The sequence below is a fragment of the Cladophialophora carrionii genome (assembly GCF_000365165.1).
Source record: "Cladophialophora carrionii CBS 160.54 unplaced genomic scaffold supercont1.3, whole genome shotgun sequence".
Taxonomy (NCBI): domain Eukaryota; kingdom Fungi; phylum Ascomycota; class Eurotiomycetes; order Chaetothyriales; family Herpotrichiellaceae; genus Cladophialophora; species Cladophialophora carrionii.
Window position 1 is genome coordinate 3,062,600 of NW_008481828.1, and position 16,302 is coordinate 3,078,901.

The following is a 16,302-nucleotide window of genomic DNA, read 5'->3' on the forward strand; positions in this document are numbered from 1 at the left end:
CGTCCTCCTTGTATCCAAACGTATCGAGTCGATGATATTTCCGCGCTCCATGTGGCGGATAGAAACGTGGCCCGAGGTGCGGTTCAAGCCCCTGGTAGACAAATCATCCAGCACTAGACCGGCATGGCCAACCTTGGAGAAGGAATCCCCGACTATCAGCCCTTGGTGGACATCTCCACTTTGTCGCAGGGGTAGTCGATGTGAAGCCTGACCAGGGTGAAGTTGATACTGGCAAGGCTAGGATGATCGGTCTAAAAGATGCCAAAATCTCATCTCCTGTTGCGAAGGGCATAAGTATCTCCCTGTTCCCTTGCTCCAGTTCGGCCTTCAGGGTATTTTCTATTGGAACCAGCATCTTAGACAGCCTTTGCTCTCAGTGAACATCATGACCATCACGACCGAGATGACGCCGGAGTCGATTCCCGGCACGGTGCATTTGGTCGACATGGACCATACCATGCGCACACGCCATGCAGACGCTGGTGCTGGTGATATTGTGCTCGTCCCTACCCCCTCGAACGACCCTAACGACCCCTTGAACTGGTCCCCGCGACGGAAGGTGCTCTCAACGACCTGCTCGAATCTGTAAGGAGCTTTTGCGGCCAGCATGGGCGAAGCTGACATGCCGCAGTTACACCTGGTTCACGGGTATGTCGGTATCGACTGTCTACTCCGTGCTCGTCCCTCTTTCGCAGGCGAGTGGCGTCTCTGTTTCGGCCCTAAATCAGGGGACTGGCTACATGTTCCTGTTCTTGGGCTGGGGATTGCTTTTCTGGCAACCGTTCGCTCTGCGCTACGGGGTACGCAATGCTCAATGATGACGATGGTATTTGTTCTGTTATCGACTAACGAATATTGCAGAAGCGCCTAGCCTATCTGATTTCTGTTCTTGGATCACTGGTGAGTATTCGAGGACGTCTCGCTGTGCGAATCGCCTTTACTGATTTGTTGTCAGGGTACCTGTATTTGGAGGTCAGTCACCCCATGGCGGTTGCAGTCACCTTGCCTGCTGTGACACTGACAAGACGTAGCGCCTATGTCACAAGCAATGGTGAATGGATCGCCAAATGCATTGTCCAAGGTTTCTTTAATGCGCCGATCGAGGCGCTTCCCGAAATCTCCGTCACCGATGTGGTATGTGCATTCTGAGCAATGCCGGAATCAATGCATGCTGAACTATCGGATAGTATTTTACGCATCAGCGCGGCACCTACATGGGCATCTACGCCTTTACGCTCGCCGGCAGCAACTACTTCACCCCTGTGCTTTGTGGTTTTATTGCTGATGGCCAGGGATGGCGCTGGGTCTTTTATTGGCCTGCGATCTTCCTTGCCTTTGTCTTTGTCTTCCTCTTCTTCTTCATGGAAGAAACGAATTACAGCAGGAAGACTGTTGGGCTGGTCGCAGAAATCGATACGCCGCCGTCGGAGCCTGCAATGGAGATAGACTCGGAGAAGAACCCGGCTGCCGTGCTTTCGACCCCAGCGACCGCGTATGCACCGCCAAAAACCTTTGTTCAAAAACTGTCAATCTGGAAACCTCAGCCCGGCCAGCCGATGATCCAGCGCGCGATCCGCAGCTTGAGCTACCTAGCGTGGCCGGTCATCTTCTATTCTGGCTTCTCCTACGGGTCTTATCTGATCTGGTTCAACGTCTTAAACGCCACGGCGTCAATCATCCTCGGTGGACCTCCTTACAACTTCTCGCCATCAATGGTCGGCCTCTCCTATCTTTCCTGTACTCTTGGCGTGATTCTCGGATGCCTTATTTCCGGCAGACTGAGCGACTGGCTGACCATCAAACTTGCCCGACGCAACAAGGGGATCATGGAAGCCGAACATCGTCTATGGCCATTCTTGCTTTGCGTCATTTTCGTTCCGGGTGCGCTCATCTTGTGGGGTGTGGGCGCAGCTCATGGTGTCCACTGGTTCGGCCTCATCTTCGCAATGGGCACGCTGGCATTTGCCACTACATTCGGCGTGACCCTTAGCATCAACTATATGATTGACAGCTATCACGAGATTTCGGGCGATGCGATGACCACTGTTATTCTCGTTCGGAACACCATGTCCTTTGCCATCAGTTATGGGTGAGAAACCAACCGTTCTGTTTGCTACGCGACACGTTTGACTGACTGGATTGTAGCATCACGCCCTGGTTGACGAACCTGGGCTACCAGAACTGCTTCATCTCTGCAGCGTTCGTCGGCATGGCGGCGTCGTCCGTCTTCTTCGTCATGATCATGTTTGGCAAGAGGTTCCGCGTGGGGAGTGCCGCGAAGTACTGGAGATTGGTCGCTGCGGACAAGGCAAAGTACGGTGAGCACTGACAGCAACAGGAGGGAATCAATTGTTGAAGGAGGCATGTATCGGCAAGACCTTAGTTATCACTGCCGCGCCAGATAGGAATATAAATCCAACCCGTCTTATTCCATGCGATGTGATCCATATGCCCTTGCGTATCCGGACGAGCTTTGTAGCCTGGAGGACGAGTAACTAGCGTGGCGGGACAGCGGCCGCAAGCAAGCTCCTTATCAATTGACCGAGCACAGAGTCCAATCATCAGTCATTAATCACGGCGATATGGGGAAGGGGGGATGGTGTCGGGTGAATCGAGGGCCCATTGTCCCCGCAATTGAGATACGTGGACCCATTCTTCCCTCCGACGAGTGCTTCCTCTTGTGACTTCCAGGACTACGAATCCATCTCAGCCGTTGCATATGCATTAGAGAGTAGGCAATTCGGCTGCCTTGAGGCGATCCGACTCGACTCGCTTATCTGGAACGACGGCGAAGGATCTACGATCCCATCAGCTTACGGGGACGGTACTGGCTTGTACGATTGGATCGTCTCGCTACGATAACACGGAGGCTTTACCATTCGACACTTCGTCTCAGGGCGACAATGAGTGGGCCGGCTCAACGTCCACGATTGCGCGCAAAGACCGGCTGCCTCACATGTAAGGGCCCTCTCTTGCTCAACGTCACAACGACTGTTGATAGTCGTGTATGCTCACGCGACTGCCGCCAGGCAAGAACAGGAGAAAGAAGTGCGACGAAGAACGTCCCGCTTGCCATCGTTGCCGGTATTCGGGATATGATTGCCAATGGCCAACGTCCGACGACCTGATCGATCGGCGCTACTCATCGCACCCAGCGCGTCGAAAGTCGACCTCGCCGGCACCTTTGAATGGTAGTGCCGATTCACACGACACACAGCGACTTTCCGTTCCCAGGAAGGACCAACACAGCTCCGGGTACAGCGACGGCGACAGCTTCACGACCAACGCAACGGTCTCACGGCATTCGGAAGCAGCGGCCCATCAGCTCTTGTGCCACGACATCGAATCCGTGCTCGCTCGCCACTTCGTGGACAGGTACTACACCCTGCTGCTGCTGCCGAGCTGCCATCCACAGTACTATCACGGGTGGATCAATGAGATCCAGGAACTCATGCTCCAGCACAAATGTCTCCGATCGTCCGTGCTGGCGTGCGCGGCCTCTCATTTACATTTTGTGGACGCGTCGCCGCAGATGCAGGAACTCTCGCTCACGTACTATTCCGAGGCGATCAGAGGACTTTCAGAGGTGCTTGCCAGGGCATCGCGGCTGGAGAACCACAACGGGCTGTTAATGTCGATCATGCTGCTCTATCTGCACGGGGTACGTCGCCGCGGGGCACCACCTGAATCCACCGTATTATGACGAACATGCTGACGCTCGAACCTGACGGCACAGTGCATGGGGCGAGGCACGTACAACGACATACCGCGCCATGTCAACGCCGCGATCCGCATATTGAAGCTCCGACTCATGGAGCGGCCTCTGAGCATCTCGCGGCCTTTTGACCGTCTCGCGGTGGAAAGCGTGTTATATCAGATCTTCCTAGTCACGATGGGGTCCTGGGCCGACTCCCCGAGGCGCGGATACCAGTTCGACGCGGGCTTCTGGCTGCGGGCCGAGAACTTGCTCGTCCAGTCGATGTTGTTCCCCAGCACCTCGATCTCGACCAACAGTCCCGTGCTGGGCGTGCCGATGGATCTGTTCAAGCTCGTCCTCTCGATCAAGCGGCTGTGGGAGAGTCCGTTTCGGCATGACGCGGAGACGCTGGACGAGCTGAGGACCGAGCTGGAGGAGTGGGAGAGAACCATCATCGTGGGTCCAAAATCTCCTCCACACGACCAGGGCGACAGTAACTACGAGATCTACAGGGATGCCACAGCTCTGTATGTCCTCGTTTCGTCGTTGCTGGTGCAGCAGTTGTGTGAAGACCCCGGACGCGAGGGGATCGGTCCTCCAGAGGCAGTCCCTCCGGATTGTTGGCAGATCGAAAAGGCGACGGAAATTCTGCGCAGCCACGAGCACAATCTCAACTGGGCGAGGTGCTACATCGGCAACTGGCCCGTCTATACGCTCGGTTTCTTCATGAGGAGGCCCGACGATATCCAGCTTGTCCGCGACGACATGCTCCGGAGGTGGCATCTGATGAGGTTTTCTCAGCTTGAACGGTTTCGAAATGATCTAGAAGCGACCTGGATTCAGCGGGAGGTTTTGTCCTGCGAAGCGTCGCAAGTGTAGCAAGAGTAGCCAGCATAGAAGTGTCGCAAGCAATAGCAAGCGGAGCGAAGCATATTCAACCAAATCTGCTCCGTGATTAGTTGTGATCTAATGAGAAAACGAACCCACCACACACTTCTGGAAAGTAGAAAGCAGTTCTTGTCGAGACCTTACCGTCTTGTCGAGGGGACCTTACTGTCTTGACATGCGAAGGGCAGGAGGAGTCTCCCTCCCCTGATAACTAATTATGTAGCTACCTGCCAATGTAGTCATTGGTGTACGGGCATCGGGGTACGGAGGCGGGAGTGAGCATCTCATGCCCTCAAGGCCCCGAAGCGTCAGGGATGTAATCAGCCCACCAATTACACAGTACGGGTACTCGGTACACTGCCCAGTGAGTCTGAAGTTGCCTGAGACTGTCGTGTGCGCGAGAACATCGCCCAAGGATACTGGTGATTGCATGAAGCGAGATGACCTGGTGTACCCATGTATTCGTCTACTGAAACACAACCCTGGATCTAATGCAAGTTGCAAGTGACGGCACCCTCTTTCGCACCCCACATGGGACTTACTGACCTATTTATGAGCGTCCACATGAGAAACTTGATATGGTTGTATTGGCTGTGTGAAGCCGGCGAGGAACCACATAGCATGTTTCGATAGACGACTTCATGGGTACACTATAGTAGTGTGTATCGCCCCTCCTTAGGCCTCGGTCCCGGCCCACAGCCTGCTCTAGGAATGATTTGGTTATATATGAAAAATCCACAAAGCTCCTCAATTTTGTGCTCGAAAATCACACAGATTTTCCGGACACACACACACAATACCTATCAAGGGAGGATGGCCGAGTGGTTTAAGGCGGCAGATTTAAGTCATTCATATCATACAAGACCTATTCTCTGCTTTCCGTTGGAAGCGTGGGTTCGAACCCCACTCCTCTCAGATTCGTTCTTTTTGTTTTTGGGGGGCTTTGGATAACGAAGGTGGGTGTGGCGGACGGGGTTTCGGAGATGTCCTGTACTCTGTACGGAGTACGTGTGAGCTCAAAGCGTGAGTCCATAACATTAGTGGACGCTGCGCCGCCTCGACAGTGTACTCCGGGCTCGGTGGGGAAGCGCGACAACCCAATGGACTACAATACGCTGCACCACAGATACCTAGGTAGTGCTGCGCTTGCACCCTGACAGCCGATGTCCTCTTTTCCTTATCGACGTGACTTTAATACTGCACCCTTGAGATGGACTGTCATAGACCAAACACATATATAGTAAACAATGCTCTACTTGTGACAAGACTACTATAGAAGTGCTGGCAATGGGCGCATACTGGTCAAAAGGGCCAGGCTTGGCGGAGGATGCTGCCAGGCCACTGTCTTTGCAAATCAGGGGAAATGCATGCAAGTATCGAAATCATTTGACCCGCACGGCCTATCGACATGTGAACAAAGAGCCATTCCTGAACCCAGGGGAAAGCCTACTTCGACTCTTTAAAAGGCCGCAGCGAGAAGTCTTCCAGAATGTATTGTCACAGTACTGTACCCGAGGTCGGAGCTGTGTGAACCACGGCCATCAGCCGACCTTTGATCCCGGCAAAGACATAGTGCCGACCTTGGCAATAGTCAGCATTGGAGCTTACTACTCTGACTTCCAGGTACCAAGGCATTCTCCATCGCTTTGTGCGAGCTAGTTCGAAGGCTGCTGATCTTCCTAGCTGAACAAGACCGTCGCTTTGTCCGGACGGGGCATTATCTCACGGCTCAGATTCTGCAGGACACACACGGCTATTGTATTGGCAACGAGAGGTTTTCGAGCTAGCGAGTCATGACAGAGCACCCTGCTCCACGAAGCGAAATATATGAGCTCCTTCACATTCGAGGCCCCGGAGCGTGGCACCAATGGATTTAAGCCAAGAAGCTGCGCCGTCCAGGCTGGGTAGTATACATGTATGATGCCTCCGTGGCATGCCTGCTGAATAACAGACCGTTTCTGAGCATCGGGGATATCAACCTCAATCTCCCCACGTCAGCGGAGCAATGCGCTGCGGAAACCGCACACGCGTCGGCAGCCCTTTATCCAACCAGAATGGACCCCCACGAACTTGTCCTTGCGCCCTACAATCCGAATACTCTTCGACGGGACATAATGTGCCGTGGAGAAGAGAAGATATCCGCCGCAGGACACCGCTTCCTTGTCATTCTCACCTTGGTCATCGACCGTGTTTGAAGCAGCCCGACAGAGGAAATCAGTCTTCTTAACGTGCCCGCCTCTGAATGCGAATGGATTGGCCTACTGGACACACAATGAAGCGTCTGCGCCGATGATAGGTAGAGCACTGTACCATTCCTACAGTCTATCCATGAAGTCGTCTAATGACATACGCCATGTTGTCCCCCGCCGCTCTACACAGCCAAACCAGGAATAAACAAAAGACGTCCACAAACGCCTAGGACATGGTACGAACAGGTTAGTAACTCTCTTATGGGCAAAGCAGGAATACCGCCGCTGATACTTTGCATTAGGTCGGCGCCAAGTTTCATTTGACCACTTCATGGAAAGACTCAGTAGTGGTGGTGGTGCTGAGGCGCCCGGCGCCCGGAGCCCGGAGCCCGAAGCGGTGGCTGGCCAATGAGACGCCGATGCGGGCATTAACGAATGGGGATTGATCTACGGCCTAGCTGCTTACAGAATAGCTTAAGACGAGCATCTCATTACCACGCCAGCATCCTCCACAGCACATTCGAGGCTTGAACTCCTCGTTGCTCTGGTAGTTCCACTTGCACGGCAGAACACGGTGCACTGGCTCCTATTCCTCCTCCACTGCCAATCACGCAGTCCCTCTAGTGTTTTAAAACTGTCCCATCATTGACTGCGCGAGTCGAATTGGTCTTTTGTAGTACGGACAAGCGGGCAACTTCAAGACGGCAAGGCTACGACTGACCGTTCTGGGCAGTTCTCGACCTACTGGGTAGAGTGCACTCTACGTCGTGATGACAGGTGAACACCATCTTGCAAGAAGATGCGCCGTGCCTCAAGCTTTTGCCGCGGCCTCTACGGACGTTGCGATGTCCATAGCGCTGCGCTGATCGGGATGTCGATCAGTCTTACTCCACTTGGTGACTGCTTGCTCTGGCGAAGGCTACCTAGGTAACTATCTCTGACGTCACCCCCTGTATCCGAGCAGGACTGGCCGCGACAAGAACCCCTGGTCGAGCTCGCCGGCACTATCGCACGGTTGCTTGTATAGCGGCTGGATGCGAATTGCACAATGGCTGCGGCGTCCTTCAGCCTCGAGCAAACTATTCACTGGCGTCTTCCACTACCTACCACTTGGCGCATTGTGGTCTGGTCATTGCTTCTCGTTCGGCTTTGACTCCTACTATACTAGCCCGAGTGAAATCGAATCATCGATGAACGACAGGGCTGAAGAAGCACTCGAGTTGCAACTTGTGCTGAAGCAATACGCGACGCCTGACCTGGCAGTGAAGACCATGCACGCATGCAATGAGCAGAAGTCTTCGAAGTGTAATGGCAATCTTTCAGAACTCGACTGCGCATACACCATACGATGCTTCATGGATTCGGGTTCAATGATTTGGAGGAACAGCAAGACTCACGGTTGCAGGGAAGTCAGCGTTGGGCCCTCATCCCCTGACTTCCTGTCATGGAGGTCTGGAGATCTCAGTGCCAACAGTTAACTATGCCTGGTTCCCCCCCCCTCCTTTTTAATTCGGACTATCAGTGCTGAGAGGACTAGGAATATCAGGGTCCAAGCTTCGATAGTGCTCTCGACCATGGTTCTAGACGAATCAGTCTGACTAGAGAGACGGCCATCATCTCCAGCATCATCGGGGTATTGCTGCTAGTTGTGACCGCAGCGGAAGACCATTGATCCTTATTAACGGGCTGTCAGGTTGGGCGCGCGTGATCCCTTTTGGAGACTTCCATGGGTGGCCTGCTATGTTCGAGGTTGGGGGCTAATCAAGCTTGCACCGGTGGACCGGGTGGTGGCGGCGCTCTGCTTGTTCGAGTTCTTGATATTGCTTCGGCGGCGATGTTTTGTCATCACCACGACGAACGCTCAGCAGTAGGGGGTGGCTTAGGAGTCAGGCAGCCGAAGCCGTCGGCCGGCGGAAATGAACAGACCACGAGGTGAGTAAGTGATGAAAGCATGATAGACAAGTTCCCTGGCGACGAAGTCGCAGAGGAAGGGGGAGCCATCTGGTGGAGATCCACCGCAGGAGATTTGGCTCGGCGTTTTGCCCATCTGATCAGTTCATTTACTCCTGGGGCATACCGAGCTCAAGTGAACAAGGTAGGGTGAGCTCAGCAGCAGAAGTCAAAACCGCTAAATATCTGACCCGCATGGCCCTTTGGCATATTTCTATCATCTTTGCCATGACGGCCGGTACGCTTTTGTGTATTTCCATCTTTGCAATGTCGGCCGGGAGATCGGTCTGAAGCCCATCACTCTTCCTTCCTATCCAGCAACGTCCTCGACATCCCTCGTCCCATCGATGGCAACGGTCCCCGCCTCCCTCTCCTTCGCGGTGTCGCCACCGCGCACCTCGACCTCGTCGGCAAACAATTTACTCAACGCCTTCATCGTGGTATTCCCGCCACTGAAGACGACCCCAACATCCCACACCTCCTTCTTCCCCTCGCTCTGCCGTTGGCGTTGGACCACCATATCCCTGAAATCGGCGTTGAACAACACAACAGCGAGTCCCACGCAGCCACTCGGCTCCACCACGACCTTCATCCTCTCATACACGAGCCGCATGGCCATCTTGATCTGCTCCTCCGTCACGGCATACAGACCCTCCACTTTGCGCTTGTCGCTGATGATCGACCAATTCGTGAGTCCGACGGGCGTGCGCAACCCGTCCGCAATAGTCAGCGTCTTGACGTGCTCGATGCGCTTGCCCTCCAAGAGGCCGCGTCGGCCGTCGTCGCCGCCCTGGAACGACGGTTCCGCCCCAAACACAAGCGTGCCGGGCTTGTCGGAGAAACAAGTGGCCGTGCCGCCTAGGAGACCGCCGCCGCCGAGCGGTGTGATGACGGCGTCGAATGCGGTCGCTGTCGCACTTGCGCCTGTAGCCGTCGCCTCGAGAAACTGCTCCTCCATCTCCAACCCCGCGGTGCCCTGGCCCAGGATGATATCCGGGTGATCGTACGGCGGGACGAGGATCGCGCCTTTCGCCCGCACGACGTCGGCGACCACGGCCTCGCGTTCCTGTGAGGTCGAGCCGCTGAAGATGACGTTGGGCGTGTATAATCTTGTGCCTGCGATTTTGGAGGCCGTGCTGATCGTGGGCATGACGATGTAGCTGGGGATGGAGAACGTGTGGGCCGCGAGGGCGAGGGCTTGGGCATGGTTTCCTTGTGACGGGGGTCAGTAAGTTTGAGGGAGGTAGTAGGTGAGTAGAAGCGAGAGGTAGGGTAGGTAAGTAGGCAGGTGATAGTGGGTAGGTAGGTAACAATGCAAGTAATACTTGGTGGGGAGCCAATTGACAAAGTCAGAAAAGAAGTCTCTGGACGGAATCTGAGAGTGACGCTGACCGAACGCCGTGACTCGCTACTCGCAAGCACACGTTGCAAACAGTGCTAAGGAGTAGAGATCACGACGCATGCCTCACACCTCACCTCACCTCAACCTCGCTTCAACCTCGTACCTCAGGCAATGCACATATCCAGACAAAACACGACCCTCGGAATCAAAAGTCGGAAGTCAGAAGTCAGAACTCACCACTACTGTGCGTAACGACACCGCGACGCCTCACCTCATCGAGACCCAACTCTTCCACCAGCCGCGTGACCGCGTGAAATGCCCCCCTCGCCTTGAAAGCCCCGATCTTCTGGAAGTTCTCGCATTTGAACCATAATCTGAACTTGGGGACGTTGGGGCCAGCAATATCGCCACTGGGTCCTGTTCCGGAACCAGAACCAGAACCAGAATCGGCGTCAGGCCCATGGGCGGATCGAAAGAACGAAGGTGGTGTGTCAGACAGGTATATCGTCGGGTCGGGCGATGACGCGATGGCGTCGAGTGATGTGCTGGTGAGGAGGGGTGTTTTGTGGATGTAGCGGTTTATTTTTTGATATGCGGAGCGGATGGACGAGGGCGTCAAAGGCGGGCAGGTCGATGGGTCGGCCATGGTTTAAAAGGCGTTATCGGATTGTAGGGTACCGTAGTAATCTCCTTGATCTCTCTGTGCTCCGTGATGCTCTCATTGATGTGCTTGGGGGTTTTGCCGTTCTGGCTTGCCCGCTTTGCCACAAGGCGTGGCTCTACACAGTGGCTCCACCAGCCAGGGAAGATGTCACGGACGCGTCTAATTGATAGGCTGTAGCGGAAGGGAGCGATACAGGATACAAATACGAGAAACACTCCTAGACAATCGGGGCGAGTATGACCGATGTGGTATCTACACTGGCGATATGGCAGGAGAATTAGGTAATTAGGTAAGCGTGGGGATATCCGAATCATCTCATGGTCCGCCGAGAGTGGCCACCATTTGACGTGTCGAAATATTGATGGGCCAGTGTATTGCAAAATGTCATATCTACCAAGAAGTGACCTCGCCGTCCTGATACACACTCAACTTTTGGTCGGAGAACGCCTTGCCAAGGATAGAGTCACAAGCTGGGTGTTGATCGTTCTACTGGTTCTCGGGTCGGAGGGAGCTACGAAAAGGTTAGCAAGCAGTCCCAACAAGCAGGCAGGAGGTCATTGTGTCTTACCGAACAGCCTTTCCGGCACGCCAGATCTCCAGGCCTCGGATCTCCTCCATCTCCTTCTCGAATTTCTCTCGGTAATCAGGAGCACCATTGTATTCCAAGCTGCGCTTGGTTTCCTTGCCATCCTTCACGCTGTCGTACAGCTCGTTGAACACGGGCTTCAGTGTGTCCTTGAACTTCTTGGACCAATCGATGGCACCGCGACGGGCGGTGGTCGAGCAGGCAGCGTACATGTAGTCCATGCCGTTGGCGCCGATGAGAGGGTACAGAGACTGAGTCGCTTCCTCGACGGTCTCATTGAATGCTTCGGATGGGGAGTGGCCACGTTCGCGGAGGACCTCGTACTGGGCGAGGAACATGCCGTGGATACCGCCCATGAGACAGCCACGTTCACCATACAGGTCAGAGTAGACCTCCTTCTCGAATGTGGTCTTGTAGAGGTAGCCACTTCCAATTGCGACACCCAGTGCGACAGCCTTTTCTTCAGCTTTGCCGGTCACATCCTGGTAGACGGCGACGGACGAGTTGATGCCGCGTCCTTCGCGGAACAGACTTCGGACGGTACGGCCTGAGCCCTTGGGCGCCACAAGAATGACATCGATATCCTTGGGGACATCAACTTTGGTGAGGTCCTTGAAGACCGGGGAGAAACCGTGGGAGAAGTAGAGGGTCTAATGAAGATCATATGTCTTAGTAACAACTTCAAACGGTCCCCAGGGTTGTCTCACCTTGCCCTTGGTCAATTGAGGCTTGATCGCGGGCCATGTCTCGCTCTGGGCAGCATCGCTGAGCAAGTTCATGATGATTGTACCCTTGGAGATGGCCTCATCCACTTCGAACAGGTTCTTGCCTGGGATCCAGCCATCTTGCTCGGCTTCTTTCCACGAAGCACCGTTCTTGCGGACACCGATAATGACGTTCAGGCCATTGTCCCGGAGGTTGAGGCCTTGGCCATGACCTTGGGAGCCGTAGCCGATGAGGGCGAGTGTGTCATTCTTGAAGTAGTCCTATATTGTGGTTAGGGGAGGTAAGTTGAGCTTGGGAGAAGGATGGCGCATACGAGAAGCTTCTCACGCGGCCAGTCTTCGCGTTCTGTGGAAGACTGTTAGCAACCTGGACAGATCGACAAAGATCTGAACACGCACCAAAAACAGTCTCTTTTGTGCCGGCGAAGTCAATTGTCTTGAGTCCGCGCGTCTGCTGCTGCGACGGAGCCGTGAAGGCCGGTCTCTGCACTGCGGCAGTCACCGGTCGGGTCGCAAGGGCCGACGCAATGGAGCGCTTCTGCACCGAAGGAGCGCTGATTTTCTGCTTGGAAGCGGTGCGCAGAGTTCTCGCGAAGGTCTTGGACGCCATTTTGTCTATCTGTACAATTGTAGTCAAAGAGAAAAAGAGAGGAGAGTGGTGAGATGTTCGAGTCAAAAGAGAACCTCGTGAAATCTGGGGAAATTTTCTGACTGCTCTCGCTCACTCTACCAGCAAAGCTTACTGTCCCGGTGATTGGCTGACAGCTTGCTCCGACAGCGGCGAGGCTGGCAAGCTGTTCGGAGCCCGACAAGTCTCCCCGCCCCGCAGTCCAGACTCATTCGTCCTGTTCTTCACGTGACTAGAGTTCATCTATTATGTAGCTGGGAAGGTTACCCGAGGGTTCCCCCCCGCTGGCCCCAACGCCAAGGGGTGTAAAGAGTCGTACAAAGTAACACAAGGAGAAGGGACGAACTTATCGGAGTCCCCTTACTATGATACACCACTGAAATGATTTGAAGTCCGCATGTGAGACGGAGGAGGATTGATAGGAGGTCCTGTAACGTACAGTGAGCCTCGCGGCTATCCAACCGAAGATATCTGTTCCAGGAGATGTTGCAACCTTTCACGTCCATTTCGACGGAGCACGCATCGAATATTGCCGAATAATCATTAACACCTATGGATTAAGTTGAGTCTACAGAAGGAACCACTGAGTATCGTCACGGGTCCGTGTCCCCTCAATGCGAGCCGCCGGAATTGGTTGCGATTGCTCCTCGCCGAAGAATCTATAGGGATGTTCATCTGCGGATTCGGATCCAGAATCAACGGCATCATTGTCGAGTTGAAGATACAGGGCTTCCTGCTCGTCCGCTGAATCTGCGCCCGATTCGAGGTCGTCGTAATAATTAGTCTCTTCGTTGGAGGCATCATCATCGTCGTCGTCGCTATCGGAGTCATCATTGTCATCACTGTCATCGTCTTCCCATTGGTCGTCATCATCGTCGTAATCGTCGGTGTCGCTGTTATCGTCGTCATCGTCATCATCATCCTCGTCGTCGCTGTCGTCTTCAGTGTCCTCTTCGTCGTTGGCAAAACTATTATCAGGACTACTACTAATCTCCAATGTCAGGACATGAAACTAGCCCCCATGATAGAGGAGACTCACAGGATCCGTTCCATTTGAAGGGACGCGGCTAGAAGTTGCCTGGACGGTTCGTCCCAGATCGTATATTTCTCTTCCTCCAGTTTATCGAGGATCGGGGAATCGATGACTTTGGCGACCGCAATACATTCGTGACGAATCTGACAGCCGCCGCCAAGATTGGGATTTCTCACCGTCGTGACGATCGCATCTATAGCTAACTTGTTCACTCTCCCAGGTTGGAAGGTCCGCTCAAGCCAGTACTCGAGCTGCGGTCCCGTCCGGGGGAGCTCGGGCATGGAATCACCAGTTGTACCTGGGACGTGAAGTGAAAGCGGTTTCTCCAGCAGGATGGCATATTTGGTGCCGGGGTTCCAAGTAAATGTCTCTGACGGGAAGCTCAGATCTCTCGGTGTGACTTCGACACAGACCCTCCCAGCTGCAGGATCCGTCACTTCGATTATCAGCGCCGATGATCTTGCGCTCCATGTCGACGGTGTTTCAATGATGATTGCCGGAGCCGTAAAGGACAGACCGCGACCCTCGCCATCAAGTCTGCAATATCCTTGGTCCACTTGCTTTACAAAGCCACCCGACGGGCAGCCTAGGAAGGTGGCTGGGGCCCACCGGAGCCCTTCGGTCGGTAAACGCCGATGAGAGTTGAAAAGTACCCCCCATTGGCATTCACGGATGGTCTGCCAGAAGGTTTCCATTCGTCTGTCTGCGAGTTCGACGTCACTGATCTCCTCGTTTTCGCTTAAGCCCTTCTCCTTCTTCAAGAGCGTCTCTGCGTTGAGGAATGGCTCTATGTCAAGGCGCATTATCGTGGCCAGGCAAAGCATCTCGTCGCTCTTCTTTGACGTGGATCGTGCTGCTATCTGAGACGCCAGAAGTGGGAGAGGATCTGCCACGGAGCCAGACGCCCACAGCTTATCCCGGTAGAAGTCAGCCTCGATGCTGACATGGTCAACTGTTTTGTCCGCGTATTGAATCAGACGCTTACGCGCCATGATGCATTCCTGGTATGTCCACAGTCGGCGATCCCAGTTGTTGAGATGCTCCACAATTCGTCGTTCGGGTCCTTTCACGGTCGTCGCAGTCTTGCGCAGTGAACAAAGAACAAGCACAGAGCAAGAGCTCTCGTAGATTCTCCACATGTCCCGGATGCACTTCTTGCGCAGATGTTTATTCTCCTTCTGCACTGGTACGCATAGGGTGTCGATCCAGAAGTGCGACGGATTTCCCACCGGCATCTTGTGGTTTTTGGCGGCCGCCTCGACCGAGTTTTGCAAGGCCTCTAGCTGACATACATAGATTGCATTGTCATCCTGGTTTCCAAGGCCGTCACTCCATCTGAGAGACCCGTCAGCGCCATGTTTGCAGCTATGCCAATCTTGAGGGTGATAACTTACATGTGGGACATGGCCATGAACGCGGGCTCTCCGACTTTCTTTCCGTTGACTTTGGCAGCCTCGAGTTCGAGCTTCTTCCTTTCGAGGTTCCATTTGAACACAGGAATGTCGCCAGCCTTGATGATCGTCGTCAGCTTTTCGATATCTGCACTTCGGAAGCCACCGCATTCGCCATCACAACTAGGTGCGTGAAACTGACGGTACGTTTTCTGGTCGATGTTGCGCCCACGGCATTCAAACGAGGTACATTTTTCGTGGGAGATGGCCCTGTCTCTCTCATCTTGGCTGCCGCTAAGCTCTGCATTCATCATCTTGGACAGGTAATACTGCTCATAGACGGTTCCACCATAATCGGAAAGCATTCGATGCACATCCTGTGGGCACCACCTTTTGGCCAACATTCGCTGTTCGAGTACCATGGAGCCACCCCAGCGACTGCCAGTGCGTCGAATATCGCAGCCACTGACCATTGCCGATGTGAGTGCATGACCGAGCGCGATGATGGACATCCATACTCTCTGGGGCAAGGGGGACTTCGCGACCAGCCGGGCACGCATATCAGCTTGTAAGCCTTGTCCACCACCTCTGGGCAAACAATAGTCATCAACAAAGTCCCTCACAGTCCCGAGAATCAAAGCGGCCTGTATGGTTGTAGGTATGTTCATGCTATCAACGGCCCGTCTCTTTTGTGCGACCTGCTTCCATTCCTGGAGCATCTGTGGGAGGCGCTTCGTGGTCACATACTGACCGTCCGGAGTGAGAAAGTCGCCGTGTTGAGCAGATATGCCGCAAATGGAGAGGAACTCGATCACTGAGCCGAAGAAGAGCCATCCCTGGAAGAAGTCGCGCACCTCTGCCACAGGCCGGATCTGGTGCAAGTCTCGGGAGTTGAGGTCGTCGGAGGACCAGCCTCGCCTCGCAGGATAACCCAAAAAGCTTGTGGGACCCGTGGTATAGGGCGTGATTGTGAAGTTGCGGACTTTGATATGCCCCTTCCCTGGAGGGAGTGGACAGTGGTCCATGTTGCAATATCATTACGAGACCAACATCTAACAGTGCCAAAGCTCAAGAAACTCGCAGAAGGAGAGACATTCACGACTTACTGTATCAGATGGGAGGAGGGGCTGGTGTTTGATGCGTTGGCTTCGGCTGGCCTTGTCTCCTCCGCTTTGCCCATTTTGCACAAGGCTCGAGTGCGAGACGGTG

General features: G+C 54.3%; 5 protein-coding genes and 1 non-coding gene across 6 annotated transcripts; 3 read left to right on the forward strand and 3 right to left on the reverse strand.

Annotated features, from left to right (window-relative positions):
* Positions 1–385: 385 nt before the first annotated feature.
* G647_04517 (uncharacterized protein) lies at positions 386–2,329 on the forward strand (the record flags this gene model as incomplete). Its single annotated transcript, XM_008728859.1, has 7 exons — positions 386–585; positions 632–800; positions 862–900; positions 956–972; positions 1,032–1,134; positions 1,188–2,089; positions 2,146–2,329. The coding sequence occupies 7 exons, from the start codon at positions 386–388 to the stop codon at positions 2,327–2,329; spliced, it is 1,614 nt and encodes a 537-aa protein (XP_008727081.1).
* A 678-nt stretch (positions 2,330–3,007) lies between these two features.
* Positions 3,008–4,576, forward strand: G647_04518 (uncharacterized protein; the record flags this gene model as incomplete). The annotated part of the gene is made up of 2 exons (XM_008728860.1): positions 3,008–3,661; positions 3,737–4,576. The coding sequence occupies 2 exons, from the start codon at positions 3,008–3,010 to the stop codon at positions 4,574–4,576; spliced, it is 1,494 nt and encodes a 497-aa protein (XP_008727082.1).
* An 816-nt stretch (positions 4,577–5,392) lies between these two features.
* G647_04519 lies at positions 5,393–5,500 on the forward strand. The gene has a single exon. It is a non-coding gene; the product is annotated as a tRNA-Leu (tRNA).
* A 3,534-nt stretch (positions 5,501–9,034) lies between these two features.
* On the reverse strand, positions 9,035–10,712 carry G647_04520 (uncharacterized protein; the record flags this gene model as incomplete). The annotated part of the gene is made up of 2 exons (XM_008728861.1): positions 9,035–9,936; positions 10,304–10,712. 2 exons carry the CDS (start codon positions 10,710–10,712, stop codon positions 9,035–9,037), a joined length of 1,311 nt encoding a protein of 436 aa, XP_008727083.1.
* A 504-nt stretch (positions 10,713–11,216) lies between these two features.
* Positions 11,217–12,651, reverse strand: G647_04521 (ketol-acid reductoisomerase, mitochondrial; the record flags this gene model as incomplete). Its single annotated transcript, XM_008728862.1, has 5 exons — positions 11,217–11,241; positions 11,299–11,966; positions 12,024–12,302; positions 12,356–12,387; positions 12,441–12,651. 5 exons carry the CDS (start codon positions 12,649–12,651, stop codon positions 11,217–11,219), a joined length of 1,215 nt encoding a protein of 404 aa, XP_008727084.1.
* A 586-nt stretch (positions 12,652–13,237) lies between these two features.
* On the reverse strand, positions 13,238–16,118 carry G647_04522 (uncharacterized protein; the record flags this gene model as incomplete). The annotated part of the gene is made up of 3 exons (XM_008728863.1): positions 13,238–13,655; positions 13,709–15,037; positions 15,097–16,118. 3 exons carry the CDS (start codon positions 16,116–16,118, stop codon positions 13,238–13,240), a joined length of 2,769 nt encoding a protein of 922 aa, XP_008727085.1.
* Positions 16,119–16,302: the final 184 nt, after the last annotated feature.